The following is a 27,956-nucleotide window of genomic DNA, read 5'->3' as shown; positions in this document are numbered from 1 at the left end:
TTTCATAAAATTAAACACACACCTACCCTACAACCCAGTTATATTACACTTGTAGGGATTTACCCAACAGAAATTAAAGACTTGGGTAAGAATGTGGACGGCAGCTTGATTCATGAGCACATCAAAGACAGTTGAGGTATCCATCACCAGGAGACTGGATAAATAAACTGTGGTATATTTCTACAGTGGAACACTGCTGGGTAACAAAAAGAGATGAACTACCATACATGTAGCAGCATGGATGAATCTCAAAACAGTGCTGAGCAAAGGAACCAGACAGAAGGAGTACATCTTACATGATTTCATTTGTATGAAACTCTAGAATAAGCAAAATGAATCTATGGAGACAGAATACAGAAGCGTGGTTGCCTGGGGATGGGGGTGGCAGAGACTGACTTGGAAGGGGTAGGCAATGCTGTGCTGAGGTTGGCTGGTTCTGGTTCACAAGAACCAAAGGTGAGCCTCTCTTCCTGACTCTGCTTTCAGCATCATCACATTGACAGTTTGAAACTGGCCATGGTGGGGATATTTATACCACCGAGATCAGTGAACGCTATAAAGCGGAACTTTTTCTCTCCCAGGGGAATCAGTTGTTAAACTTTTACCAACACACCACTGGAAGCATGAAGGAAATTTCTGGGGTGGTGATGTTCTGTCTGGGTAAGAATATGGCTTAGACAGGCACAGGCATTTTTCAAAGTAGATGCAGCTGTGCACTTAAGATATGTGTGTTTTACTGCACACACTTTATACCCCAGTAAATATGTTAAAAAAAAAAATAGAATAGGTGTCTGGTCCCATGTCAGGCCTATGAGACCTGAGGCATCTAAATTATTACTGATTCAAGGGCCAGGTTTGGAAACCACTGGCAAGTATGACAGTAAGTATAGAGTTAATTTTTAAATAATAATAATGATAATGTCAGTGAGAGGTAAGATGGGAAAGAATTCCCAGGACCAGCTCAAGGAAGACTTCACATGCTCCCTGCTGAGAGTTGGCTTTATTTTGTGGATGCTAAGGTTTCTGAGCAGTAGAAGGGACGGGATCAGAGTCAGTATGGACCTGCACCATTACAAAGACTGGGTTTGAGGGGGAGAGACTTGGAGCCAGGAGACCTGAGTGGTTCATTCAAGAGGAAATGTGTATCATCAGCAATAGGATAGATCCAAAAAGGAGATATAGGGGGGAAAATGACAAAAAAAAAAAAAAAAAAAAAGACATCACAGAAATAAAGCAGGAGGGAAAGAGGCTTGGGAACGAAGACGGATTCATGACTAGAGGTAATGGCTAACACTGGGGAGTGCTTACCACGTGTCAGGCAGCTTCACAAACCTTGAGTGACTTTATTCATTTAATCCTCACAGCAACCTTGTGACATAGAATGCTTTTATTATTGCCATCTTACAGCTGGGGAAACTGAGGCACGGGGAGTTTTAAGTAGCACAGAGCTAGTAACTCAGCAATTTTTAGTTTTTAATTAACTGGTACTGAGGGATAATTTACATATGGTAAAATACATGGATCTTAAGTGTACACTTCAAAGCATTTTGGTAGGTGTATTTGCCTGTGTGAATTCTTTCTTATCATTCCAGATACATGCCTATCATTCCAGAGAGTTTCCTAGTGCCCCTTCCCAGGCAATCTGCTCACCCCCACCACTCCTGGTCCGGGACATTCCTGACCTGCTCTCTGTCACTCCAGTTCAGTTGTGCCTGTTCTAGAAGCTTAGATAGGTGAAATCACACAATACATATCCTCTTGTGCCTCTCAAAACTAGAAAATCAAGCAAATCAGGGAAAGAGAGAGAGTACACGTAATGAAAATCCATATCCTTAACTGAGATTTCCAGAAATGTGGAAATGAAAGACGATGGAAATTTTAAAACTTGATTGTAGCTGTCCTTCTGTGGTGCTATGTTTCTGCTGTGACCTTCTGATACATTCTACAGCATGGATGATCCTTGAAAACATTATACTAAGTAACACAAAAGGCCATATATTGTATGGTTTTTATTTATATGAAGTAACCCAGAGTAGGCAAATCCAGAGAGACAGAAGCAGATTAGTGCTGTCCAGGGGTTAGTGGAGGGTGACTGCTTATTGGGTCCATGACGTCCTTTTCAGACGATGAAAATTTTTTGGAGCTAGATAATGGTGATGATCATACAACACTGTGAATGTGCTAAATGTCACTGAATTACACATTTCAAAATAGTTGACATTTTAAATAATACAACAAGAAAAAAAGATTAAAAAGCCCCCTTGATTCCCTCTGTTCTGTTGAATGCTATTTTTTTTCATCTCAGTGACATTTATTGTAGGTTGAAAAAAATCAGCATTCACCTGTTTAGTGTACAAAAAGGGCACTAGATCTTTTAAAAAATATTAGGAAACTGAAGATGCAGATGCCTTAATTGTAAGTTTGGCAAAAGTGAAAAGTTCTTGAAAACACAACTCTATGGCTCAAAAAAGTTTTTCTCCACAGTATAATATTTAAAGGGAAAAAAAACTGCAGTATCAATAAATTAGACCATATTTAATCACATAGAACTTTTGTCCACCAACCCTCCAAAACACAAAATTTTTCTTACTTTCAAAATTCCTTAGAAAGAGAAAAAACAACAACAAAAAAACAAGAAGGTGCACCAGAAGTTGATACATAGTAACTGACTATATACTTCAATTAAAAAAAAAAAAAAAAAAGAAGTTCAACTGAGTCCCTTAAACTGGCTCCCAGGGCAGAGGGCAGGTCAGCCCTGCACCAAGGGGCCTCCGAGAACCATCCCGTTTCAGCTGAATCTGCACGTCCAGGCCGAATACAAGATGTCTGTCTGCAGAACTTGGGGTTCCAGGGTCTGCTCAGCCCTCTTCCCTCTCCGCCCCAAATGAAAAACAATACAACAACTGAGGTGGGAAGCCCCATAAAAAAGACCGGCAGGACCCCCAGGCAGGGCCAACACGCTCCTGCCAGCACCATCCGGTTCCCTGGCCCAGCGGCTCTTTCTCACTTTTTGCCTCTGAAATGGCTTGCTTCTAGGAAAGTGGAACTTACTCCTAAAATTCTATTGGTTCCCTGAGCTAACTCCTGATTGGTCCATTTGTAGTGCTTTATTTGCTCGGAGCTCACTCCTGACTGTTTATTTCTCCCCCTCCTGATTTGTCCATTTCTACAAAGCTTGTTCCTAATTAGTCAACTTTTGTTATACCTTATTTGCATATGATGTTGCAAAGTGTAAACTGGCAACCTATAAAGGCCTGTGTAAACCTAAAGACAGGGTCCAGAGCTTGGAGTGTTAACTCCGCTGGGCCTGCTGGTGTAATAAACCTGAGTTCTCCAACTCTCTGAGTGCTGCTTGGTCTCTCGTCTGGATCCAGGTTGCTGTCACAACTAAGCTGTAACAATGAGGTGTAACACTGAGCTGTAATACATTTTTCTGCAACACAACTAGTGCAATAGAAAAGATGAGCTTCTTTGGTGCTCCAGGCACCCAAGGGGTCCCACAGAGACTTGGGGGGTGGGCCACTGCAGGTACTTTTGCTCTCTGGGAAGCCCTTAGGAGACACCCCCACAGCTTAGAAAAATAGATGTGTCTAGGTGAGCATTTCCATCTCCCAGCACTGTGACTCCCAAATCTACTTATGGTCTCTGTTCTCCGAGTATCAGGCTAACGGTGGCCGCCTGAGCCCTTCCTGAGCTCCAGGACCTGGATTCTGACCACTGGGATGTCGTCATAGTTAAAGTGTCCAAAACCAAACCCACCTACTCGCTCTTTTCCTCCAGCAGAAAGCCCGTTACCTTGCTCTCCATTTTGTATGGCTTGCTTATTCTTACAGCTGCCCAGGCTCAACTTCTGGGGCGCTGTTTCTATACACACATACATCCAGACAATTCGCACTTCTGGAAGATACTATTTCTTCCTCCTCTTTGCCATGCCCTGTGCCACGCTTAGAGCCTTGAGACTTGCTGATTGGCTTTGCAAACTTGCACTGCCTCCTCTCTGGGTGCCCTGCCTTTTCTCCTCCAGCCTCCTCCATCTCCTGTCTGGCTAAGCTTCCTAAGGCTCAGATTGCCCCTTCACCTTCAGTGGCTCCCCAGTGCTTCTGAGTCAGTTATGAGCTCCTCAGCCTCACAGGTGGGGTCTTGCACATTATGACTTCCTCAGTCTTATTCTTCCCCCATTCGTAATCCTCAGACACCAGGAAAACTGGTTTATTTCTTGTTCTCCAAACACACCTAGTAAGCTGTCCTTACTCTTGTCCTTGCTCAAGCCATCCTGCCACCTGGGACACCTTCTCCCAACCTCAGCCCTCGTGTCTGTCTGTAGAATCCTACCAATCCTCCAAACCTATATTTCAAATATCATTTTCTCTATCATTTTCTTAAATCCGTTAGTGTTTGCTCCTGTTTGCATCCTTGGAGTGTTTCATGCTGTGACTCTCCTATGCGCTGGAATGAAAAACACTTGTCCTTTCTCGCCACTGTCTTTCATCCATATGACATTCTGCAGTTTGGCCTCCTGGCTGGGTGGTTCTACTTAACGCTCTGCCATGTGGTATTTTTAGAGACTGGATGTGTTGTGGCTTCTGTTCAGGAAGGGGTGTTCATGTTCTACGTGTGCTTTCGGTCATAAGGTTAACCCTCACTTCAAGTGGGGAATTACCAGTGAAGCTGGTGACTGGGTTTTCCTGGGCCCTGTTTCTGTGAACACTTTTGAAGTGGGCAGCCTTTTTTTGTTGCTGTTTTTCTGATATCCTGGGCTATACACAGCTACAAGCGAAACCTGGCTGCTTTGCATGTGCTTGGGGGCCTCTCAGCCAGCTGGTTCTTCTGGAACATTCCAGTAGGTCTCATGCCTGTGAAACCCACCTCTCCCTCCCAGCCACACAAGAGAGGCCAGGCAGGTGTGTAAGAGGAAATTCAGTCCAAACGGGGCTCTCCATGCTCCCATGAGACCCACTGCTCTCCGCCTGGCAGGTGGGGCCCAGAGGGCCTATTTGGTGGAAAATGGGCGCTACTGTACTTACTTCAAAGCCATGACAAGTCTGGGCAGGAACTGAAAGAGGATATGAAATCTGGAGGCTGAAATGTCAAGGGGAAAATTAGGGCTATCTGGGCAGTGGATCCTGGGGGAGATAAGTGACACGTCCCTTCTGCGGTGGCTGGTGTGGCTGCTGGTTGGGGTTGGGCCCCAGCCCTGATGACCCACCTCTCTGTGGTTTTCCGTGCACAATGCAAGGGTGGACTCCTCATTAACAAGGAACACTCTATCATCCAAAGGCAGAGAGAGATGCACACACTGAGGACCGAAATCTCTTACCTTCCCAGTGTCCAGTAGGCCCAGCGATGACTTAGAGGGCCTTCAGAGGCCCCGTGCACACAGTAGGGCAGCAGGAAGTGCTGGGCCCAGGGTGGGGGGTGGTGACAGGAACATGTGTTCTCCAATCCACTCCCCCAGCTTCCACAGCTTTGACCCACCACATGTGGGCTGGACCACAGTCATCACCAGGCCTGCTGGCTGGTGACACCCGTTCTGGTCCAGTTCTTTCATGTCACAGACTGAGGCTCAGAGGAGTTAAGGGGCATATCCGGGCTCACAAGCCAATTTTGGGGGGAGAGACAAACTCAAATCCAGGTCCCTTGGTGGCCACACTGCAGCTCTTTCCACTCACCCTCTCCACCTCTTGGTTCAAGGCCAGATTGAAAATCCTGGGAGACTTTCAAAAACGACTGAAGAAAATGGGTTCCCTTTGAGTCTACAAACACATGCAAGGGAAACTAAGTGGCTCCTATAAACATCTGTGTGGAATCAGGCAGTATGACCTACAGAACCAGTGGAAGCTCAGAGAAAAGTTCAATCCAGGGTTGCAAAAACAATAGTTAATTTTTTTCAAAACACTCAGCAGAGTTGAGAAACAGTGTGTTCCAAAACAATAAATTCTGTTGACTGAGTAAATGTATTTTTAATTCACTGCATTGCTTTTGACCTCTCTGTTAACTCAAGGCTTTTTTTTTTTTTTTTTTAGACAAAGCTATTATCATTGTTCAAAATTTGGTTTCCAACATAGTGAAAAAAATTGTTTAAATTCCTGAAGCCAAAGCATTCTCTGTTCTTGGCTTAGTGTTTCCCTGAGGTCAGAAGAGTGAGCACCCATTCTCCAGGAAATGGTTTTCCATATAGTTTTAGAAAGGCAAGCATTCCCTGATAGAGGCTTTTCCTTATCTGGAGTTGGGGTTGATCCAGGTCCAGTGATCGGCTCAGAGGCAGCCCCCCTCTCCAACCTTCAGGAGCTCAGTCAGGCACTTGGTCTTTCTCAGCAAGATCTGACATGGTAACAAAATAGTGGGGCTTATAACAGCCTGGGAGCCCAGGGCCTGGAACGAATGCTGAAGTCCTTTGAATCCCAACCCCAAGAAAGAGACTTTTGCCTTTATGACTAAGTGGGTGCTTCAGTGCGCTTGGAGGGGGCCAACCAGAACCAGCGATGCCTCATTCCTTGGCCACCCCAGTGCTAATGGAAGAAGGCCCAGCCAGTTGAATCCCCAACTCACCTTTCTACTGCTTGGGTTCATCTAAGGCTGAAATGCCCTTTCAGAGAGCCACGCCCACTGGCTTTGGACATCTCTTAATGCACATTCTGCTCCCACATCCCAGGTGGTTTGTGCAAACACTCTGGGGGGGGGGGTTCCATCCATAGTAACCTGAATACCCTTACTTGAGCAAGGTTCACCTCCCCCAGGTTCTCTCACCTCTGACCCCCATCTTACATCCCTCTACTGCAGCCCCCTCTGCCATTTGCTCCATTTCCATCTCTTACTGGCAGTTCCTCCTCCCCTATCCTTCCACCCAGCCCTAGGGTGAGTTTGGACCTTTCTGATTCTTTGCCCAATCTTGCCGTCTGTACACCCATCTCTCTGCTTTCCCATCCCTGACCCACCAAACCTGCATCCTTAACCAGACCTCCATCCTCCATCCCCATCCAAGCCTGGAATTTAACACCCTTCCACAAGACTCCCTAAACTTTGCCCCTCCTTTGAAGTTCTTTCTTGACACACCTGCCATCTAAACCCCTCCTTAAGGTGTTTTGTAAGTTCCCTTTCCTTCCCTGCGGGATGAGCTGGGGAAATGGCAGTGATGCCCAACATGGCCTTTCCACAAATTAGATGGGCCCCCTGTTGTGTAGAAAAACACAGGGCACAGAAGAAAGTCTAAGCCATGTTTTTCATGTAGTGGTTCACCACCCATTAGTGGGTCCCAAACTCATTTTAGTGAATTGCAACCAACATTAAAAGGAGAAAAAGAACCAGAATAGAAAACACCAGAGTGCGTCGTTCATAGTAGGAATGACGATTGTTCTGTGACACTTTAGTTTCACTGTGTTCATTCCAAGTCTCAGAGTAGAATAGATTTTACTGTGGGTTGCAGCCCCCCAAAGTTTAAAAGTCCCTGGTCTACTAAAGAACCAACCAAAACACTGAAGACATGTTATTGAAACTGAAGGAAGTGAGAGGTGGTTAAAGAAATTTGCATTATTATGGATGCTCAACGAGCCCTGTGTTCCTCCTGTAAGGGCTGCAGGTGGGGCACCCATTCTTCTGACCTTAGAGGGGGAGACATGGTTGGGGGTGCTCTCAGGAAAGGTCGGCAGAAACTGCCAAGATTCACCAGCACTCTGACTCAAATTTGTACACAAATCAAAGACTGAAATCTTAATGTGTTGTAATCAAGAGCAAAAGAAAATGTAAAAGGAACATGTAAAACCAGGGGGTTTTCTAGACAACTCCATCTGCAACTTCTCCAGCCCATAAAAGCAAAGCCCAGAGGACGTGTCCCATGGCAGTGGGGTCCAGCCGAAGTTTGGAAATCAACCAGCTTCTTCAGTCAGTTCATCAGATGTTACGGCTTAAAGCGCAACAGGACACACGCCCCGTCCCTGTGGACAGGTGGACGCCCCATGCATCTGGCTTTGGGAAGATGTGGCCAAGCCTAGAGTTACTGGCAGTAAAAGGTGAGCACGTTTTCTTGGTTTCCTCGGATCAGGACGACTGGGGGTCTGAGGTCCTGGGACAGCGTCTCCAGCCAGGCCATGTAGAGCGAGCTCGGGCACTCCCCCTTCCTCCCAACGGGCAAGGTGCTGTGGGGCAGGAGGAAGCCGCAGATGGGAAATTACCAAGGGGCCTTCCCCACACAGCCCAGCTCATGGTGTGCTTTCTGAACAGCATCTCCTTTACTGAGCCCTTCAGACCTCCTCCTTCCCAGCCACCCTAAGAATGACCAGCTGCCTCCTTAAAAGCATGACTTAAAATGTACCTTCAGCCACAAATCATTTCTGAACAAAGCCATGACCTGTAAGGCCCCCATGATCTGGTCCCCACCAGCCTCCACAACTCACCTCCTGGCACCCTCACACTCCTACAGCCACAGGGGCTTCCTTTCCACTCTTGAAAAAAAGGGCAAGCTTGCTCCTGCCCCAGGGACTTGGCATGTGATGTCCTTCCCACCCAGAAGGCAGTGCCCCCAGCTCTTCACCTGATTGGCTCCTTCAATCCCTCCAGTCTTGGCTCCAGTGCACCTCCTTCTCTGATCACCCTCTTCAATCCCATCTTCCCATTTCTATCACATCACCCTGTTTCACTGTCTTCGTAGCACTTCACCCTCTCAAATCCTCTTTTCATTTATTTGTTTGTGGTCTGTCTCTCCCACTGGAATGTATATTCACTCACGCATAGACTGGGTCTGTCTTATTTACCACCCTGTCCCCGTGCCTAGAACACAGTCTGACACAACGAGGTCATATCATCCCATCAGGCCACTCGGATCATGCCAGCCTTGCCTCCTCCAGCCACACACCTGCCTGAGCCACAACCTGGTGTGTTCATGCATTTCAGCTATGTCCTGGTCCTGCCCCTGGCCCTGTTTGTAAGGCCCCAGGGGCAGGACTCCTCTGTCGCCTGGGGAGGGCCTCTTGTCCAGACTGCAATGCTGTGCAAATAACAACCTGTCCTGGGAATGCTGTTCAGCCACATTTTCATGGCTATTTTGGGAAGTGATCGGGAAGTGACTTTTCCACCATCTTGAGACTCCCAAGATGTGCAGTGATGACCGCAGCTGCCCAATTCTTGGCTCTTGGAGAAGGTAGGCCCATCGCACAGAACCAGCTGTCATTACATGAAGCTGGGGCACCAGCACCTTATGTGGGACTGCGCTTTGTTTTCCCAAGTACATCCACAGGTATTATTTCATCTGGCCATCAACGTCCCCACCCCTGGGGAAAAGCTGAGGGCATTGGGCAGAAAGGAAGATGCTGTGTGATGCTGGGCTTCAGAGCCTGGCTCTGGTGTCAGAGAAGCTGTAGGAGTCGCGGCTTGGCCACCCCTTCAGCTGTGTGGCTTTGACAAATGGCTCCCTGCCCCTGAATCTCGGTTTCCTTTTCCCCAAGGTGAGAACACACATACCTCCCTCATAGATGCCTGTGAGCCCTAAAGACCCACGAAGGGTCCGCACGACGCCCAGTACAGAGCAAGCGCTACATTTCGTCGGCAGTACCATCATCACCTGTTACTATTTACCAGCACGGGATGACCAAGTCAGTGAGTGGCAGAGCTAGGACTTGACCTGAGGTCCCGGGATCTTTCTACCCTAGTGGCCCCTGCTCACTGCACCCCCAACCTCTGCTGAGAAGGTGACTCAAGGTCATCCATAAACAGCTGTCTCTTATTTAAAATTCCATCCTCAAAGCTTCACTTGAAACAACCACTGTCTGCCCTTCAAAAGCAAGGTCCACAAGATTTGGGGAGGCTGGTAGGAACAAGGACATTCCATTAAGCTAGCGTCACCTTGGTTGGGCTGTGTTTGTGTTTGTCTGGTGCCTTTCCAGGGAAAAAGGAAGTAGGAATATTGAAACCAAACTTACCTGATGTAACAGTTACACCAAAGGCTGACAACGCCCTCTGGGAATTACTACATCATATTCAGGGACTGAATTCAGAAACTTCAAAGGCCACGAGGGGACTGGCAGCTGTGTTATCAGAGGCAAGGGACACCCATGGCTACTGCTGTGGCCTTTCAAGCCCCAGCGTGAAGTTCCCTCCCTGAACGAGCCCGTCCAACTGTCCAAAAACAGACTCCCTGTCACTCCCCCAACACCAGTCAATGACGCTCTCTATTCCTGCTCACAGGATGTGTGTGCTTCAAGCTACTAATCTTCAGAAATAAAGCTGCTCCAGAACAAAGGAGCTTTTTGTTTGGAATTGCATCTCTTAGCCACACAAAAAAAGGGCAGCCTTGGATCTAACCTAGATGTAGAAAGATAACTGTGCTTCAGAGCTGGCATCTCAGGCTTCAAAACTCAGTCCCCACTAGCAGCTGTGAGATCCTGGCAGGTTGCCGAACTTCCTGGAGCCTGTTTCCTCATCTCCAAAGTGTGTGTGTATGGGTGGGGATGGGGGTAAAACAGAACCACTTCATAAAGTTTTGAAAATTAATAGGGCCCAATGCCTTGAGTGTCAATCAATAAAATGCAGTGTTGATTATCATTATTTTGATGATGACTGTTTGGCTTTAAGGAGGGAGTCTTTATAGAAAAAAGGTTTATAGACCCAAATGTTAGGCCACAAATTGGTTGTTAGTGTGGTCAAAGGTTGCTGGGCTGGTTACAAGGCTGGTTTATCAACTGTGTAGTTTAAGCTGGGCTCAAACATGGGTCACTTATCAGATAAACTGCTGATTAGCAGATGGCAAACAAGCCAGTTGGCCTCAAACCTGCTTTAGAAAATGCTCCAAGTATGCTCCCCCAAATGCTGAAACGTGATTTTTGTCATTTAACCAAGGTTGGGAAAATTTTTTCTTCCATCGAATTTCTGGGGAATGCAGGTTCTTGAGCCTCACCCCAGACCCTGATCTGGAAGGAACTGAGGAATTTGACATTTTCCACAGTCCCCTGGGGGTTCTGATGAAGGTGACCCTCTGACTGAACTTTGGCTCGTCTCAGGGCTGAAGATCAGCAATGCAAAGATGCAGCTGCTCTGCCTTCCCAGTGGAGCTGGCTGGACAGCTGGGCCCCTTTGGGCACCAGCTGTAGCTGCCGCCACCAGGTGGGACGCTGTGCACAGGCGTCTCCTCTAAGGTGACCGGACTCCAGATTATTTGTATCAGAGAACTCCACAAAGGCTGGTGGGTGGGGCATTGGTTTCCCCTATGAGGTCCAGGGGTTGGGGGAGTGGGAGAGGTGCCAGCAGGTGGTCACCTCCCAGGATGAAATTCCTCATCTTGTGGCTTGAGAGACTCATTTTAGTGGCAAATAAATTTAGAATCATAGCATGTTAGAGTGATGGAGAATCTTGGAAATAATTTAGTTTAACTCTTCTCTGTAATCAGGGAAACCAAGGCTCAGAGAAGGAGGGTTACCTGGCAAAGGTCACACAGTGGGCTAATGGCAGAGACAAAATGCAAACCTGTTTCTCTGAACAGAAGTGGCACTCCCACCCCCTGCCCCAGCTAGAACACACCAGGTGCCACACCCAGGGAAAGTCGGGAGCCATCCATCTTGCCCCAACCCAGTCCGCACCCAAGCTAACCTGGCCCCAGGAACATTCTCTGCAAGATACTGGCCAGAGTCTTAGAGATAAACCTGCTTTTCTTATATCACAGTCCCCACATCAAAGGAAACATGACACACTTTCTTTGCACACAAAAAATCATCTCCGTAAAACTCCCAGGAAGCATGCATTCAGGCAGAGCCAGCTTCGTTCTGTTGCCATACCACCTGCGCGCTCAGCCCCACACTGAGAAGGGGCCCTGGTTGGGTTTAACGCTCTGCTGTCACTATCTTGACATTCTTTTTTTTTTCCTTTTCTTTTCTTTCCCATCTTGACATTCCTAATCATTTTTGAACAAGGGGCCCCACATTTTCACTATGCTCCATCCCGGTTTCAGGATACAAACAGGTTCCACCGGCTTCTCAGCCACCGGCTGTCCTGCGGAATCCGCAGGTGACTTGCTCCAGGAAATGTCAGTTACTCCTCGTGGCAAAAGCCCCCACGTTCCCTCTGAACCAGGCCTCTCAGGTGGCCTGGCTGACCGTGTTCTGTCTCCTGGCCTCAGAGAGAGCAGGGCCACCGTGAGACTCTGTGCCACTGTCAGTTTTCGCCTCATCTTCCACTTACTCAGCCTCGGCCAATACCCACCAGTGGCAGCTCCTAACCAGACACAGGCGGCAGCAACGGAAGCCCGAGGGTCTGACAGGCACGGAGCCTGGAACAGCCGGGGCGGGGCGGGCCTCTGCTTCCACTGCCCAGACCTGGCACCAACATCAATGGGGATGGCTGATGGCCAAAGAGGGCTGGTGATTCCCAAACAACTAGGAATTGATTTTCTTCTGGAATGAGCTCAGTTCCCTTTGCCAAGCCAAGTTTGGCAGGAAAAAGCAGCAGATAAGGGAAAAGCAGCGGTGAGGGGCGTCCGTGAGGCCTGGGACACAGGGGGCCCTAGATCCCTGCCAGCTGGCATGCAGGAGAGGGGCAGACACAGCCCCGACCACGTGCTGAGACGCCACCTGGGCTGCGCTTATGGAAGCTTTGGGCCCTTCATTCTCACAGAGAAAAGCTCGGGGCCTCAGAGCTGACACCCTTGGCCTCATCGACAGGCTTCTCCTCCCACAGGGCACTACTTACATGATGACCAGACCGGCGTCTCGGGAGTAATCCAGCAGAATCTCGTTCAGCCTCACCTGCCGAAGGGACTGGGCGAGGAAAAGCCACGTGGTCACTGCCCACATCCTCAGAGCAGTCCCCACCAAGCCCAAGGGCCTCTTTGAACATCTCAAATTGGTATGTTGGGTGTGTGGATAGATCCCCCTAAATGACTACAGACTCTCCCACCTCTGATAAGATCACTAAGTGCCAAGCTCACCCCCTGGAGAAGCCTCCCCTGGGTGTTTCCCTCTGGACCTTATCACTGCGACCGGCGGGATGGTGTGGGGAGGGGGCACCTCCTGGGGTGTCAGGGGAGCTGGGTTCCAATCTCCGCCCTGAGAGTTCCCAGCAGAGAGAACCTGAGTAGGCATCTCGCTCCCTGAGCTCCACTGTCCTCATCTGTGAAATGGGTACAATGATACCTCTCCTGGGGGAACTTGGGGTGGCCGGAGTGAGATAATCTATGCAAAAGCATCAAGCAGAGGGGAAGGCACTTGATAAGGTGGATCACTCCACCTCCCTCAACACAGTAGGCAAGAGCCGTGGTCACGACACTTTACTCAGCATTTTCCAAGGAGATGAGCTAATTTGTTCAGAAATGATTGACATTCAGGGTCTGAAGGTGGATGAATACTCCATCTGAGAGAAAGGAAAACTGACGGGAAGTGAGATCACCTAGATTAGAGAGTCCTGAGCACACACTGTCAACATTTTGGGTGGAATAAATCTTCATTGTGGGAACTGGCCTGTGAGGTGTAGGATGTTTAGCAGCAAGACGAGCCTCAACTCGCTAAGTGACAGCAATCCCACCCCTCAGTGGTGACAACCAAAAATGTCTCCAGAAGTTGCCAAATGTCCTCTGAGGGGCTACACTGCTGCCCAGGGGAGAACCACTGACTTGGAGCACACAGGTCCCCAGGCCCCACCTTAAAATGGCCATGGCAGCCCCCACTCTCCTTTAGCCCTCCTTAGGGTCCTAAAGATGCCATCTGGGAAGGGGGTAGGGTCTACAGCTAAGGGGAGAAGGAAGAAGGTCAGCCAGCTTTGTTGGCCCGCGGGACAAACTCTACCTTGACCTTCACCACTTGCCTTATGAATCCCTTCCTGCAGGCATGGAGGAACAGAGGAGGAGAGGGAGAAGGACTCCAGGCAGTCCACCGCCATGGCCGGGGGTGACTCAAAGTGGGCAGGGGGACCAGGCTCCCAAACCAAGGATGGCTCGGAGATCAACCACTGGGTCACTCGTCAGCCCGAGCATCTATGGCTTGAGGATACATCAGAGGCTTGGGGTGGGGGTGGGGCGAGTAGAATTTAGGGTCAAGGGGAGGGGGTTAAGGAAGCTCAGGATAGATGGGGCCCAGGCCTTGACCCAGGGGACCACCTTGACCCATACCCCAACCCAGCAAGGCCCTTTTCTCTCCCGCACCTTGATTCGATTCTTGTTAATCTCCTCATCTGAGATCTTCCAGGGGCAGTCCTGCCTCATCTCGGTGACAGTGGCCTCATCCTTGAAGCCATCATTCAGGCGGAAGGGCGCAATCATGTCCTCAAACCGCTTGATGCTGGAGACAGAGAGAGTGGGTGAGACCACATGGCACTTCCAGGAGAACCAGGTCCTCGGGGAAGATGGAAGTGGGAGCCACAGGGACATATTTCAGGCTGAAACCCTTTCTGATGCTGCTGTTTACATCAGCGCAGCTTCCATGTTGAATGTGGCACTGACAGCTGAGTCTGACTTTCAACAAAACTTCACAGGTTGTCCACAGCAACCAACTTGGGATCTACCTCCACCCACCTGGCCGTCCCCCAGGTATTTACTGAGCACAATCCTGTGCCAGGCTCTGTGCTACACAACAGTGTACAAACCAGAAGACGTCCCCCATCCTCACAGAGTTCACAGTCTGCTGGACAACAAATAAGCAAATAAATACAGATCAAAAGTATTATGTAAAGGGAGGGTATAGCTCAGTCCTAGAGACATGCTTAGCATGCACGAGGTCCTGGGTTCAATCCCCAGTGCCGCCATTAAATAAATAAATAAATAAGTAAGCAAACAAAAGAAACCTAATTACCTCCCACCCCCCAAAATAAAGGAAGAATCTAGACTAGACTGTAAAAAAAATAAATGAATGAGTAAATAAATACATAAAAAAGAAAGTATTATGAAGACACAAACTAAGTACTGGAATGGTGAATAACGGGCAGGGAAGGCCTCCTTGGACCCAAAGGAAGCCCATCCTTCCAAAGCCAGCTATGCACAAGGCAGTGAGTGCTAGAGCAAACAAAACTGAAGGTGCAAAGGCCCTGAGGCAAAAGAACGTTTGGATTGTTGAGGAGCAGCAAAGGAGCCTATGCAGGCAGAGAAAGGAGGGTGCAGGGGAGAGTGGAGGAGGCGAGGACAGACAGGTAGGCCTTTGTGATATGCCCTGAGCAAGACAGGAACCTGTTGGAGGGGTTTCTGTGTGATCTGACTTACATTAGTAAAGATAGAAATTTGGACTGGTCAGCATTCAGATGCTGAAGCCATGTGGACAGATGAGCTCACTTGAGGACAGAGTAAAGAGCAGAGGATCCAGGGCTGAATCCCAAGCAGGTGAATAGGTATAAGTCAGGTAAAGGAGGAAGAGCCAGTGAAGGAAACAAAGAAGGACCACTGAGGTAGGAGGAAACCAGGAGAGGGCAGTGTCTTGGAAGCCAAAAGAAGAACCGTTTCAAGAAGGATCACTGTGTCCAATGGAGCTGAGAGGCAGAGAAAGATAAGGACAGAAGTGGGCTCTGCAGATCTGGTGCGGGGGTCACGGCCGACGCTGGTAAGAGTGATTTCAGTGGAGCAGTAAGAGTGATTTCAGTGGAGCAGTAAGCGGGGAGCTGGACTGGATTGAGCTGGAGGACGAGGGCTGGGGAGGCCACAGAGAGTACAGCATCACTTAGAGAAGGTTGGCTGTGCAAGGGAGGAGAGAAGTGGTCCAGGAGTGGAGGCAGATGTGGGGGCTAAGGAGGGGTTTAAAGGTAAGAGGAGTGGGATGGGGTCCGCATGTTGGCTCGTGCTGCCCTCTCTCTTGGAAGGTCTTCCCCCATCTCTGTTCATGGCCTTTCTCAAGGTTCTGCTCCTCCACCAACAGAGACGACCCTGTTCTCTTTTGCATTCTGGTCCATCTCTACAGCATTTGATGGCTCCTAACATGCTCTCACCTGCATTTAAGCAGGGATAAACCCTGCAGGGCAGGGCTGCAATGTCTGCCCCTGATGCTCCAAGCACAGCCCCGAGTAAACAGTAGGAGTCAGTATCTCCATCACTATGAAATAACTCCTTTCTGTTTGATCTCCTTCGCTCTCCAGGTAATGGGAGATATGAGGGAGAAGTCAGGGCTAAAGAGGTCAAGAAGGACCTTGCTTTACTGAGAAGACAGAGTCCTGGAAAACCTCATGTAGACAGATCTACATATAGCAATCTTATTGTAAATGTCTTCTTTTAAGAATACGAAATTGAATCACTAGGAAAGTAAAGCACACCTTCTAGCCCCACAAATGAGCCCTGTGACAAATTCACACAGGGGTTTGCTTCAAGTCTGCTCACTTGCCATTGCATGGACAGGCAGGGGGAGTGGTTGCCCAGACCATTCAACATCTTCCTCCCTCCGAGCGCCAGTGTGTTAGTATAACATCAAGGGCTGCAGCTGCCATGCTTCTGCCTCAGGGCCTTTGCACTGTCTTTTCTGTTTGCTCTGGCACCGCTCAGCCCTGTGGAGGGGATGTGCCTCTGTCCTGGCCCCTGAAAAATGAGCTGCCCCTGAGCCATGTATTTCAGGGTGTATGATTCTGCCACTGCTGGCCACGGCCAACTAGATCAAAGGTAGCCAAGAAACAGGCCTTCCAGTGACCTTTAACTTGGTCTGGCATGACCGGAGGAGCTGGGCCAGTCACAGTCCCTTTTTCAGGCACTTAAATTAGGCAATGCCTCGAGAAGGAAGAAGGCAGTTTGCAGCAGAGTTAGGACTTCAAGGAAAGGTCAAGATGCAGGGAGAGCTCAGAAGCCAGCAACAGGCAGAAGCCACAAACCCGGCATTTACTGACCGTTGACTCTGGGCTGGGTGCTGTGTTAAGGACGTTACATGGATTGCCTCTAAGACAGTGGTTCTCAGAATGGGGTGCCCGGACCAGCACTGGAGAGCTTGTTGTCAATGCAGGTTCTCAGGTCTTACCCTAGACCTACTGAATCAGGATCGTGGGAATAGGATCCCAAGCTGTGTTGATGCTGATGCTTGAGAACCACTGCTTTATGAAAGCACTCCAGGTTTGGAGGAAATTTAGAAAATCAACATAGGTAAAATCAGCCTTTCCTGAGGAGCAAGCAGTCAGGGCTTGTGAAGCATAAAGCCAGAGACTCCCTCAGCCCCCAGCTCTGTGGGCTGGGTGGGGGTTCCTGGCAGATGAAACACCGGCCTCTGCTCAAGAGGCAGAACAGCCACGATCTGCACCAGTTAGAGCCTCAGAAACACTCGGTCTGTGCAAAGCATGAATGTCAACATTCATCACCTCCAGCCCAGGTGTGTTTCCGGCAAAGACCAGAGCTCTGATATGCAAAGGACCAGCAGGTGGGGCGAGGGACGAAACACAAGCAAAAATTAACAGCTGCAAACTCTTCCACTTTCTTTCCATGCTTAGGTGGGAGTGGGCAGGACAGGGCTCTTGCCGTTGACTCTTCAGAGAGGAAGGGCCGACCAGCAGAGGGGTCTGCAGGGCACAACCCCCAATACAGAAAACTCACTGCTCAGCCCGCGGCTTCTGGTTGATGTCAGGAAGGACGTGAACTTCGTGGAATCCCAGCCGGAACTTGCTCAGCAGAGAAATGATTCTGGAAGATGGAGGGTTTTTTTTTTTTAATGTATTTATTCATTCAATTAATCTTTATTGAACATCTGCGGAGGAGACAGCAGCGAGCAAAACAAACCCTGCCCTCGAGGAGTTTAAATTCTAACCTGGGAGGGGAATAGACAATAAATGAATATTGATAGAGTAGGTCAGATGATGACAAGTGACATGGGAAAAGAATTGTTCTAAGTGTCTGGTGGCCATCTCTGGACTAGCGCAACTCGCATTTTAATATCTGCATACCTGCTGGAGACTTTGTTACAAAGCAGATTCTGATTCAGCTGGCCTGGGCTGGGTCCCAGGATTCTGCATTTCTAACAAGTTCCCAGGTGATGTGAGGCTGCAGGTTCACGGGCCACACTTTGAGAAGTAAGGGTCTAAGGGATGGGAGGGGAACTACAGGAAATTCCTCAGGGTGGCTGAGGAAACAGATAACACACATGAACTAAGTACATAATCAGGAGCAGCAAGCCAGACAGCCCAAAATGTGCATCCACAGGGAGGAGACGCCAACTGCGGTTTGCGGCAGTCAGGGAAGGCTTCACAGTGGAGGTGGCAATCTGGCTGGATGGTGAATGGTGGGTAAGACTATGACAGGCCAAAGAGGGTGGACATGGGTGTCCACATTCGAATAACCCAAGGAGCCTTCTAAACAATATACTTGCCTCAGTCCTGGCCCACCCATTGCATCAGAATCCCTGGGAAGGACATGGCTTTAATGATGCCCCAGGACTAGTTGGTGGGGAGTGAGCTGGAGGAGACAAGCCTGAAGGACCAGGCTTGGGCCCAGCCATCAAGCCATTGCTGATCCCTGAACTTGGGAGTGGAATTAGGAAAGCAGAGCTGTGGGCAGATGTCTTGGTATGCAGCATGGGGGTGGCAAGCCTGAGCAGGGCCTGGGCAGGAGGCAGTGCAGGCCTGGCCTAGGGTCACGAGGAAGGCAGAGGATGTGGCCCAGCCAAGAGTCAGCTGGGAGGCTGAGGAGATTTCACAACCTTTGCTTGAAAGGCATCCCGTGACCCTGCAGTGCCGTGGCCTTGAACTAAACTAAATCTGCTGGGCCCAGCTTTCAATCAGAGCTGAAACAGGAAGCTGAGAGGGCACAGCAGCCTTCACATGTGTTTACTGTTTGGAGAGCCTGGAGAAGCAGATGCTGCGTTCCCCAGGCAACGCTGCCAGCATTGCTGAAAAGGGCCCTTCAGCGGGGCTAAGGACAATGAGATGGGATTGTTGGTCACCCTTAAATCACGCAGGGGTTGACTCAAAAGGGGCCATTGGAATGTGGCTCTGGCCTAGGACTAGGGTGGCAAAGGCCACAGGGTCCTGTCACTGTGGTGTCATGGTGGGCACTAAAGGGTGAGCAGGGTTTTCTCTCCAGCTAATTAATTGCATGATTAATTAATTATGGTAAGCTACCCACCCCATCCTTCCCAGCCCATCTGCACCCTCCAGTGGTCCTCCATCCTACGACCTTCGACCTCACTTGACCTTGCTCTGAAGCAGCAGGTGGCCCAAGTCTAGGCACACATGTGCCACCTGCCCGACTCTGGCCACTTCCACACCCATGTAACTGCCTTACTATTTACTTCCTTCTCAGCTTAAATCAGCGCACATTCTTACTTAGATACATCTTGAAAGGAACTGTCTTATCACAGTTTAAACAGAAAACCAGCATCTCTTGCCAGAAAGATGTGACCAATAAAGCCAAATCGGTAGTGGGGGTGGCGGGTATAGATCTGTGGTAGAGCCCATGGTTAGCATGCATGAGACCCTGGGTTCAAAACTCCATTAAAAAAAAAAAGTCAGTAAACCAATGTCACTAAATTCTGGTCGGATGCCAGGCCTGCCCTCTCTTGTTTAGGCAGTGAGATGAGCATAAGTTCCCAAGCAGAGAATCAGCCACCGAATTGGAGTTAAAAGTCACTCCTGGTCACTAAAGCCACCTCTGGTCTCACCAGGGACAGCACCCCAAACTTGGGGGGACATTGCCCTGAAGGTTTCTAAGCTCTACGTCATTTCTGAGAAGGAAGGCCCTTCTCTAGCCTTCATTTCACATAGGTTTCTCTCCTTGAGATGTGTGGTTTTGAGCTTTAACAGCCCTCCCTGTCATGACTGGGACGAGTGCACGTGCATCTTATTCAAGGGGGACCGGGCACCAGAACAACTTCTGAAAAGGAGAGAAACCTGTTCTGGCCCAGAGCTCCCTCACCACTGCTGTGACCTGAGAGAGGTGAGCCCTAGGGCAGTGGAGGGGAGCGTGGGGGCAGGTGGGCACACTGGGGAAATGCTGGGATGGCGCTAGTCCCATGTGACCCGCCTTTGAGCTCCCACTTACGCCTTTCTCTCCTGGTCCATCCTGTTGATCTGGCCTCCCACGAACACGCGGATCTTGCATTTGCTCCATCTCTTCTTGCGACCGAGGAGATACGGGATGAGGAGGGTGAGGCCTGGCAAGGAGGGTCCCAGGAGTCAAGAGAAAAATGCTTTCAGGATACAGCCCTCTCTGGGTTCCCGCTCCACTCTGCCACTAGCAAATGCCTTCCCCTCTCTGGACCTCAGTTTACCCACCTCTATAATGAGTGTGCCAGACTAAACCAGAGTGACATAGGGGCTCTGTAGCCTGGGGTTTATTTGACCTGCATGATGCTTTTAAATAAGTGATCTGGTATTTAATGACTGGGGGACTTCACATGGAAATCTAGATTGCTGTCACTGCTCACTGTGCAACCCAAAAATGACTTCACCACTCTGTGCCTCAGTTTCCTTACTTGTAAAGGGGATTAATAACAGTTCCTACCTCGGGATTGCATTAGGTTAACCCATGTAAACACTTAAGGTCAAGCATATAGGAAGTGCTCAATCTATATTATCTCTATTAATAGGCTATATCCCACTGGAGCAGAACATTTTCAGTCTAGGACCCTATCCAGGTGGGAATGATAAGGTTGAGAGTCATAAGTTTTTTTAAAAAACTGGGAGAGGTGTTTTTCTTGAGGAGGTGAATGTCCTCCAGCTTTCCTGTGTACCAGCCCATCTCTCATTTACGTCCTGTGCCTGTGACCCTGAAAGCCTTTCCAGTGTGAAGGTTCCATCTCATGTTGACCTCAGATGCTCCTAAAAAGCCCTCCATTTTATAGTTGAAAAGCAGGGGTACAGCCAGGCTCCCTTGAGCCCAGTGATGGGCCCGGGGTCCCCTATTCCCCTTTGCTGGGCTCTGAGGTCCCACTGGAGGCCTTGCTAAGAGTGGTCAGGAAGGGCAACCAGAGAGCAGGGTCATGGAGGGAAGCTGGCCGGGGGTGGGGGTGGGAGGTTGGGGTGGGGTGGGGTGGGGTGGGGGTTGGGAGGGTGGGGGAGCCAGTGGCCCTGGCTGACCTCCATCATCGAACAGCCAGTAGATGTCAATGGTCTTCTTGCCCTGCTCTGATTGGAAGATGGTGCTGGCCTGCTCCTCCCACACCAGGGCCTCGGGATCCACTGCAGGAGCAGAGGGGCAGGTCACATCGGAGCAGAGCACATTTAAAAGCCTGAGTCTATCTGAAAACAGAATGAGCTGCCCTGGGAGGTGGTGGGCTGTCACCTGGGCTGTGCAAACAGTGGCTAGAAGCACCCTGCTGTGGGTGTGCACTGAGGGACTGGCCCGGAGCACCACCAACAGGCCCTCCTAATGCTGAGACTCCCAGGACATGCAGTGATGACAGGCGCCGCTCCCCTGCTCCCAGCTTCTCTCTCCTGGGATTCTGGTTGGCACTGGGGGGTGAGGGCCATTCTTTTAAAAACTCCTCTGTGCTCCTCACAAATGCACCCAGCTCCTGCACTCCCAGAGCATTGCTGCCCCCCCGCCCCCTCTTTTGAGTATGGCCAGAAGGACCTTGGAGAGGGTGGGACTTGGGCCCCAGCACTCACTGGGTAGGGTCCTATGATGCCTGGACACTGAATTCTCCAGCAAGGCTGGCAATCTTTATGCTGCCCCTCCCCCCACCCCGCTCCCTGTTACCTAATCCCAAGGGGCTCAGGCACCACTGTCACAAGCAAAAACCTCCTGCCTTTGACCGAGTTTCCCGTAGCCCACCACTAGCTGCCCCCCACGTTGAGAGCACCCTGAGCCTCCAAGTGGGGTGGGACTGACATGTGCCAGAGACAGATGACCTGGCCCTGCCGGTGCTGGCTTCCTTGCCGTCCTCCGCTGGGTCAAATACAGGGTTAACTGCAAAAGAGGGCGGGCTTTGTTCCCTGGCTCTCCTGCCTGGGGCTCTTCCTGGGGGCCTCCCTTACCCTAGGGAGAAAAATCCTGACTCCTCCGCTTCCACTGGTCTGGCCCCTGCCTATCTTCATGCTCCACCCCACCAGCTTCCTCTGCTGCTCAGACAGGCCACCCTCCTCCCCCGGTGGTGGGTGGGGTGGTGGGTGGTCCCTGAGCTGGGAGCACTCTTTCCCCAGCCCTCCCCTTCTAGCAGTCAGCCCCCTCCTCAGAGAAGCCCTCCTGCCCACATGCCGTGTTGGCTTCCTCAGGATACCTCAGCTGTCACTGCCTGAAATGACTCTTGGGTCCACGCGGTTCCCCCCAGAATGTCAGCTCTCCATGGACAGACTGTTTTGTTCCCTGCTGCACCCACAGCACCTAGAACAGCCTCTGTCAGGAGTGTGGTTGCTGCTGTGTGAACTCTGGTTGCATAAATGTTTGTTGAACTGCTGCTGGGTGCCAGGTATGCCCTTGGCCCTCCATGACCCAGATGAACAAGACTGAGGCTTGCCTGCAGGGTCCATAGCTCTCCGCTCCCTCTGCACAAGCCCCCTGTTTGTCTTCAAATATGTTATTTCTTTTGCACCTCTGAAAATTACTAATTCAGACACGTAAAACACATCCCTACTCAGTGCCCCAAACATGGTCTTGGAGACCAAAATGCCCAGTTTTCAAGGTTCTTCTGTGTGTGTTTTCATACTCCGGTGTCTTTTTTTTTTTTTTTTTTTTTTTTTTTTTTTTTGAGAGTTACGTTTTATTCAGCTGAAGGACTCGAGCTGGGATGACAGCCTCTCAGATCGCTCTGAGGAACTACTCCTCTGGTGTCTTAATGTGGCCCTGTCTTGCCCCTCTTCCTTTTTCCTGTCTGTCTTTATCCCACCTGGTTACAAAAGTACTCGTGATTTGGGGAACTCTGAGTTCTAGTCCCGGTTGGCTCTCAGCTAGAAGCGGACTCGGCTTCAACAGGTCACGTTCCCTTTCTGGACCTCAGTTTCTCCCTTTAGAAATCTGATGAGTTCTACAGGATCATAAAAAGCTGACTTTCTGGGAGTCTGTGACCTTTTATTCCTTACTAATTTCCCCCTCTCTTTCATCCACAACTTAAAAAAGAACTGGGTTCTAGAACTTGCTGGGATCCTGTTCTGATTTTGACAGGGGTGCCAAGAAGGTGGGCTGTGTACTCACTGTGCGCCTGCATCACCTTGGAGATGTTAAGCCCCTCACGCATCCTCATGACACACACACCATAGTTGAAATCAAAAGCATCACTGGGAAGAGAGGAGGTGGGGTCAGCCTCCTCCCAGGCCCAGCCCCGAGCCCCCAGCCCTAGGGGGGCCAGATGTCTAGAGTTGGCCCTGCCTCCCACCACAGCCTTCCTCCCCTCTGGACCTCAGTCTCCCCATCTGTCTAATGTGCAGGCAGAACTGGAGGGTCCCCCAAGACCTCTCTAGCTCTACAGTCTGTGGCACTAAGGATCCTAGTCCCGGTTCTGCCCCCAGCTAGAAGCGTGACACTGAATTGGTCCCATCCCCTTTCTGGACCTCAGTTTCTCCATTTAGAAACCTGATAAATTCTACAGGACCATCAATCAAAAGCTGACTTTCTAAGAGTCTGTGACCTTTTATTCCTTACTAATTTCCCCCTCTCTTCCATCCACGACTTTAAAAAAATGGGTTCTAGAACTTCCTGGGATCCTGTTCTGATTTTGACAGGGGTGTTAAGAAGGTGGAGTGTAGATTTCCCCTGTACTCGGGGGAAACCGGGTCGGGCCAGACTTGGAGTCAGGCCCTGTCCCCCTGACACATTTGGATAATCCTCACAGCTCTGCCAACAGAAGTAGGGATGGGAATTATTATCCCCACTGGACAGAAGCAAAACCCGAGTTTTAAGGAGTAACTTGCCCGTGATCACACATTAAGGAACTGGTTGGCTGGGATTAGAATTAAATAGCTGAGACTGGAAACCCTGAGGACAGGAACGCACAAAGGAACGTCCTCACTCATGAAGGCAGTGATAGGTTACCTCTGTGGAATGTCTAGAAGACTCTTTACTGCCTGGTTGACAAAAGAGCTCACCATTAGGGCTTGATCTAATAGGCTAAGCATTGCCCTCTCTGGACTCATTAATTACACATCTCTGGCACCAGCAATTTGGAGTTTTGGAAAGTTGAAGCTGGAGGGTCCTGGAGGGCAGGTATCCACCACCTCCTGTTGTAATTTTGCTGGAGGCAGCTGAGGTGCACTGCTCAGAGTCATACAGCTGATTCACAGCAGACCAGGAAGCAAGTCCCGGGTCGCCAACACAGCCTCATGTTCTTTAAATGCTCTTGCACACTGCCTCTCTCTACTACATCAACTCAGAAAAACAACTCAGGCAGGCATTCTCTGGAACTTGCCCAGCAAGAGCTGAAGGAGAAAGGGTTTGGAGTTAACCCTGAAATCCTCAGGTAGTTTATCTCTCAGTCCTATTCCCTAAGCATGTCACTTCCTTGGAGGCCTGGTTTCAATTCTGGCTCAGTTTTCACCTAAAAACTCACAATTTCAATTTCCCTGAAAAACTGGAATATCTGGCAACACTGTGCCCACATTTCTGCCTGGGCACAACTGGCTGGAGCCAAGTAACGGCTGTTCTCTTTAGTTCACCACAATCCCTCACTGCTCTCTAATGTCCCACTTGGCCCACTTCACTGTTACCTGCTTGCTCCCTGCCCATCTTGGTGTCTATGACTCATAGGTCAGAGTGGGGAACCCTTAGTCTGTCTGTCTCTTCCTCAGCTTTGGGCCAGTGGACTCAGCGTCTTATAGTATTGCTTCCTCTTTACTTCCCAAGGACTGGAAAACTCCAAAGGCCCAAATAGGGAGACCCCAGGCCCTGCCTCCCTCACTCCCTCACTCACTGCAGAATGCCGATGTAGTCTTCCACTGTGGCCGGGTGAGCTGACTGCCAGTTCTTCTTGAATCCGACCACCAGGATGTTGGGCTTCATTCTCCCTATACCTGCGGCCTGCCAGGGGGTGGGGGTGAGGTGAAGGGTCAGGCTGTGTGCCCACAGGGGCTCTGTTCTGTGACTAAGGTAGGGCTCTGACTCAGCCCCACCTGGCCTCTCCACATGTGCTGGGGGCTCAGGAAATACATCCCCCAGTTCAGGGTCCCGTCTACCTGGATACACCCACAAAAAAGGTGAGGCTCCAGCAAGTTATCCCCTGTGGCCTCTCCACACCGGGGCCAATGGCTGGACTCTCGCATCCCAGTCCTGGGATCATCCCAGCTCCTGCTTCTCTGGTACATTATTTCTTGTAACAAGGGACTTGGATTTGGATGTCAAGTTTGGAGTATTCTTGGGTCATCTAATCCATACATCTTTTCTATTTCACTTTTCTTTAATGTTTAAAATCTTTTTCTAAATTTTTGATGTGAAATTTACATAACAAAGTTAACCATGTTAAAGTGTATAATTCAGTGGCATTTAATACATTTACAATGTTGTACAACCATTACCTCGATCTACACCCAAAATACTTTTATACTCCAAAAAGAAGACCTCATACACTTTTTCTTTTTAATTTTGAGAAATACTGAAAACTGTTGAGAAGGATTTCCCTATGTTGACTCAGAATTAACAACTGTTATTTCCCCATGTATCCCATTTTACAGATGGGGAAATCTAGCAGTAAAATGAGTTGTCCAGTGGAATGTTCTAGAACTTGATCTGAGTAGCGGTTATGTAAACATTTATCAAATTATACACTATTTCACTTTGCTGTCTGTAAATTATATCTTTAAAAAACAACAATAAAAAAGAGATATGTCATTCAGTTTCCACACGCCTCCAAGTCAGTTTCCCTTGGTCCTGGGCACTTGGAGAAAGTGCCCTGAATCAGCACCTCTGGAGAGGCACGAAAGATGGGACTCCAGTTGTAGCCAAAGGGGCTTCAACTAGCCCTTCAGGGCATCCTACCTTCCAGATTATTGCACCAAGTAATAAGTCCTGGGGGGAAGCCCCAGGCCAACCTGCATGAGAATCTGGACACCACTGCGGAGGTCCTCGGCAATGACGTCGGAGTAGAAGGCCTTGATCTTCCTCTTGTTCAGCCACCTGGTATGCCCGTTGGCGATGAGCTGGAGCTCAGGCATCCTCTGTTTGTGGGGTCCCTGCAGGTCGTGGGGGCAGGTGACATCAGGGGCAGTGACATCAGAGATGTAGCCCCTCTCCTGCCCTGGAGGCTGTCCCCTGGGCTCAGCAGCACCCAGAGGTGCTGGTTTTCTTTTACAGAATTAGGGGAGGGAAAGAAGAGGAGGAGGAAAGGGGTGGGAGGAAGATGGATGGAGCAGATGAGAGGCAGGGCAGCGGGGAGAAGCCAGTGATAGGGACAGGGAAGGAGAGAGAACCCCCATCCCCATCCCCACTCCTCTGCTCCTCCTCCCACCCTCAGTGGACGAGAGGCTCCTCCAGGAGCACAGCCCCGCCCCACCTGCAGGGGGCACTCACAATAAGCACATGGCCACAGATCATCAGGCTGAGGTTTCGGGTGAAGGTACCCACAAAGTCCACCAGGGCTGGGCGGAAGTTGGGGGGCCCCGTGAGCACCAGGCATTGAGGGCTGAGGAAGGGAAGGGAAAAGGGCATGAGCCATCAGGACAGAGCCTGGAGTCTGGATGCATAATACAGGCACCCTGGGAGTTCTGCCACCTCCCAGGACTCCCTTTCTATACAAGTGAACCACCCTGTGGCCTTATCTTCCCATCTGTGACTCCAGGGCGACTTTTGGGGACCTCCCAACTCTCTTGGTGGTCACCACACTGGGTGTCCCTCACCCTTCCTGCTCAGGCCACCAAATGCTCCACTTGGGCAAATCACACTCTTGCTGCTCCAACTGGTAGTCCTGCTCTGGCCAGCCCCCAGCATGGTGTGAAAAGAATAAAGACTGCTTACGAGATCACTGTGTCACCTGGGTGGGTGAGTCAGCCTCTGGGTGGAGAGGCAGAGAGGGGTGTGGTTAAGGGCCAATACCAGACTCAGTTAGGGCCAGACAAAATTGGCCACTCACCAGCTGTGTGACCTGGGGCCAGTTACTTAACTTCTCTGTGTCTCAGTGTTCTCATCTGTAAATGGGGTTAGTAATTTCATATACCTCAGAAGGTTGTGGTGAGGCTATGTAAGGCACTTTGCACAGTGATGCAACATAAATAGAAACAGCCAATTATTAACATTATGATCCAGTGGGAAGGGGGTCCTGGGCACACAATTTTCCTCCACTTGGTTGAATCTTCGGATGTGGAACCATGGATACCAAAGACCAAGGTACTAGGCCTTTTTATACAAGAGAATTTGGCGTCCGCGGATGTTGGTATTTAAGCGGGGTGGTGGAGGGGTGGGGAGGTGGGAAGCCGGAACCAATCCCCCGCAGATACCGAGAGATGACTGTTTTGCCCCTCGCATTTTGAAGAGCATATTCCCCTGTGGAAACCGAGGTACAGAGAGGTTCCTAGACTTGCTTGGTCCCCACAGGCAATCTCAACCCTGGTCTCCTGACTGCTGGGCAGTGCTCCTCCACCCCTGTTTCCTCTCTGAGAGGGGGTCTGCTGGTCAGGTGACAGGTCTTGGACTGGAGCTCCCAGAGCAGGGTCAGGGCAGCCCTGCATCCCAGGCAGCCCCAAGGCTGCTCGAACTCACCGGTAGTTCTTGATGTGGTCCTCCACCTCATTGAGACCCACTGAGTAGCTCAGGGCCAGGTTGTAGGAGCCGGCCTGTACCGAGGAGCCCCAGTTCACCTCTGAGGGTGGGGGGAGTGCAAGATTAGAGGTCTCGGGAGAAACCAGACACACAGAAAGGAGGGAATGTTGGCCTTCTTTAGGAACCAGGCACCCATGGGATCAGATAGACAGCCTACAGATCTGTTCCTAACCTTTGCACATACAATATGGCGACACATTTAAAGGTTACAAATTGAGTTATTGAACTGTACAAAATATTCTCCTCCCTTGACAAACAGACCTCCACAATGATCTAGAAGGCCAGGTCAAAGTTTAGAATTCTAGGCTTTCCTGAAGTTCTGCATCCCACCTCCTGACTGCTGTCACCCCTGGGATCCTTGCCTACGTGCATGGAGACACTCCTGCCCATGTGTCCAAGCTTTGTCCGCCTGCTCTTCAGT

At 50.0% G+C, this 27,956-nt stretch overlaps 1 protein-coding gene across 5 annotated transcripts in view; it reads right to left on the bottom strand.

The window, feature by feature from the left end:
- Positions 1-6,003: 6,003 nt before the first annotated feature.
- Positions 6,004-27,956, bottom strand: part of SLC12A3 (solute carrier family 12 member 3) — a 35,587-nt gene continuing 13,634 nt past the window's right edge. For 2 of the 5 annotated variants that reach the window (XM_032486363.1, XM_032486364.1), the window contains exons 15-25: positions 27,476-27,575; positions 26,291-26,402; positions 25,813-25,953; positions 24,699-24,805; positions 22,988-23,070; positions 20,935-21,036; positions 19,898-20,009; positions 17,459-17,545; positions 14,117-14,252; positions 12,670-12,737; positions 7,991-8,132 (exon numbers count right to left, since the gene is read on the bottom strand). In XM_032486363.1, coding sequence (XP_032342254.1) covers positions 7,991-8,132; positions 12,670-12,737; positions 14,117-14,252; positions 17,459-17,545; positions 19,898-20,009; positions 20,935-21,036; positions 22,988-23,070; positions 24,699-24,805; positions 25,813-25,953; positions 26,291-26,402; positions 27,476-27,575 — 1,190 coding nt within the window. Of the gene's footprint in view, positions 8,133-12,669; positions 12,738-13,781; positions 13,955-14,116; positions 14,253-17,458; positions 17,546-19,897; positions 20,010-20,934; positions 21,037-21,688; positions 21,767-22,987; positions 23,071-24,698; positions 24,806-25,812; positions 25,954-26,290; positions 26,403-27,475; positions 27,576-27,956 lie in introns of those variants that run through there. The other 3 variants (XM_032486361.1, XM_032486362.1, XM_014563859.2) reach the window with 3 other exon arrangements.

The sequence above is a fragment of the Camelus ferus genome, chromosome 9, assembly GCF_009834535.1.
Source record: "Camelus ferus isolate YT-003-E chromosome 9, BCGSAC_Cfer_1.0, whole genome shotgun sequence".
NCBI classification, from domain to species: domain Eukaryota; kingdom Metazoa; phylum Chordata; class Mammalia; order Artiodactyla; family Camelidae; genus Camelus; species Camelus ferus.
Note: the sequence above shows the minus strand (reverse complement) of the source record. Positions and strands in the feature narration are given on the sequence as shown.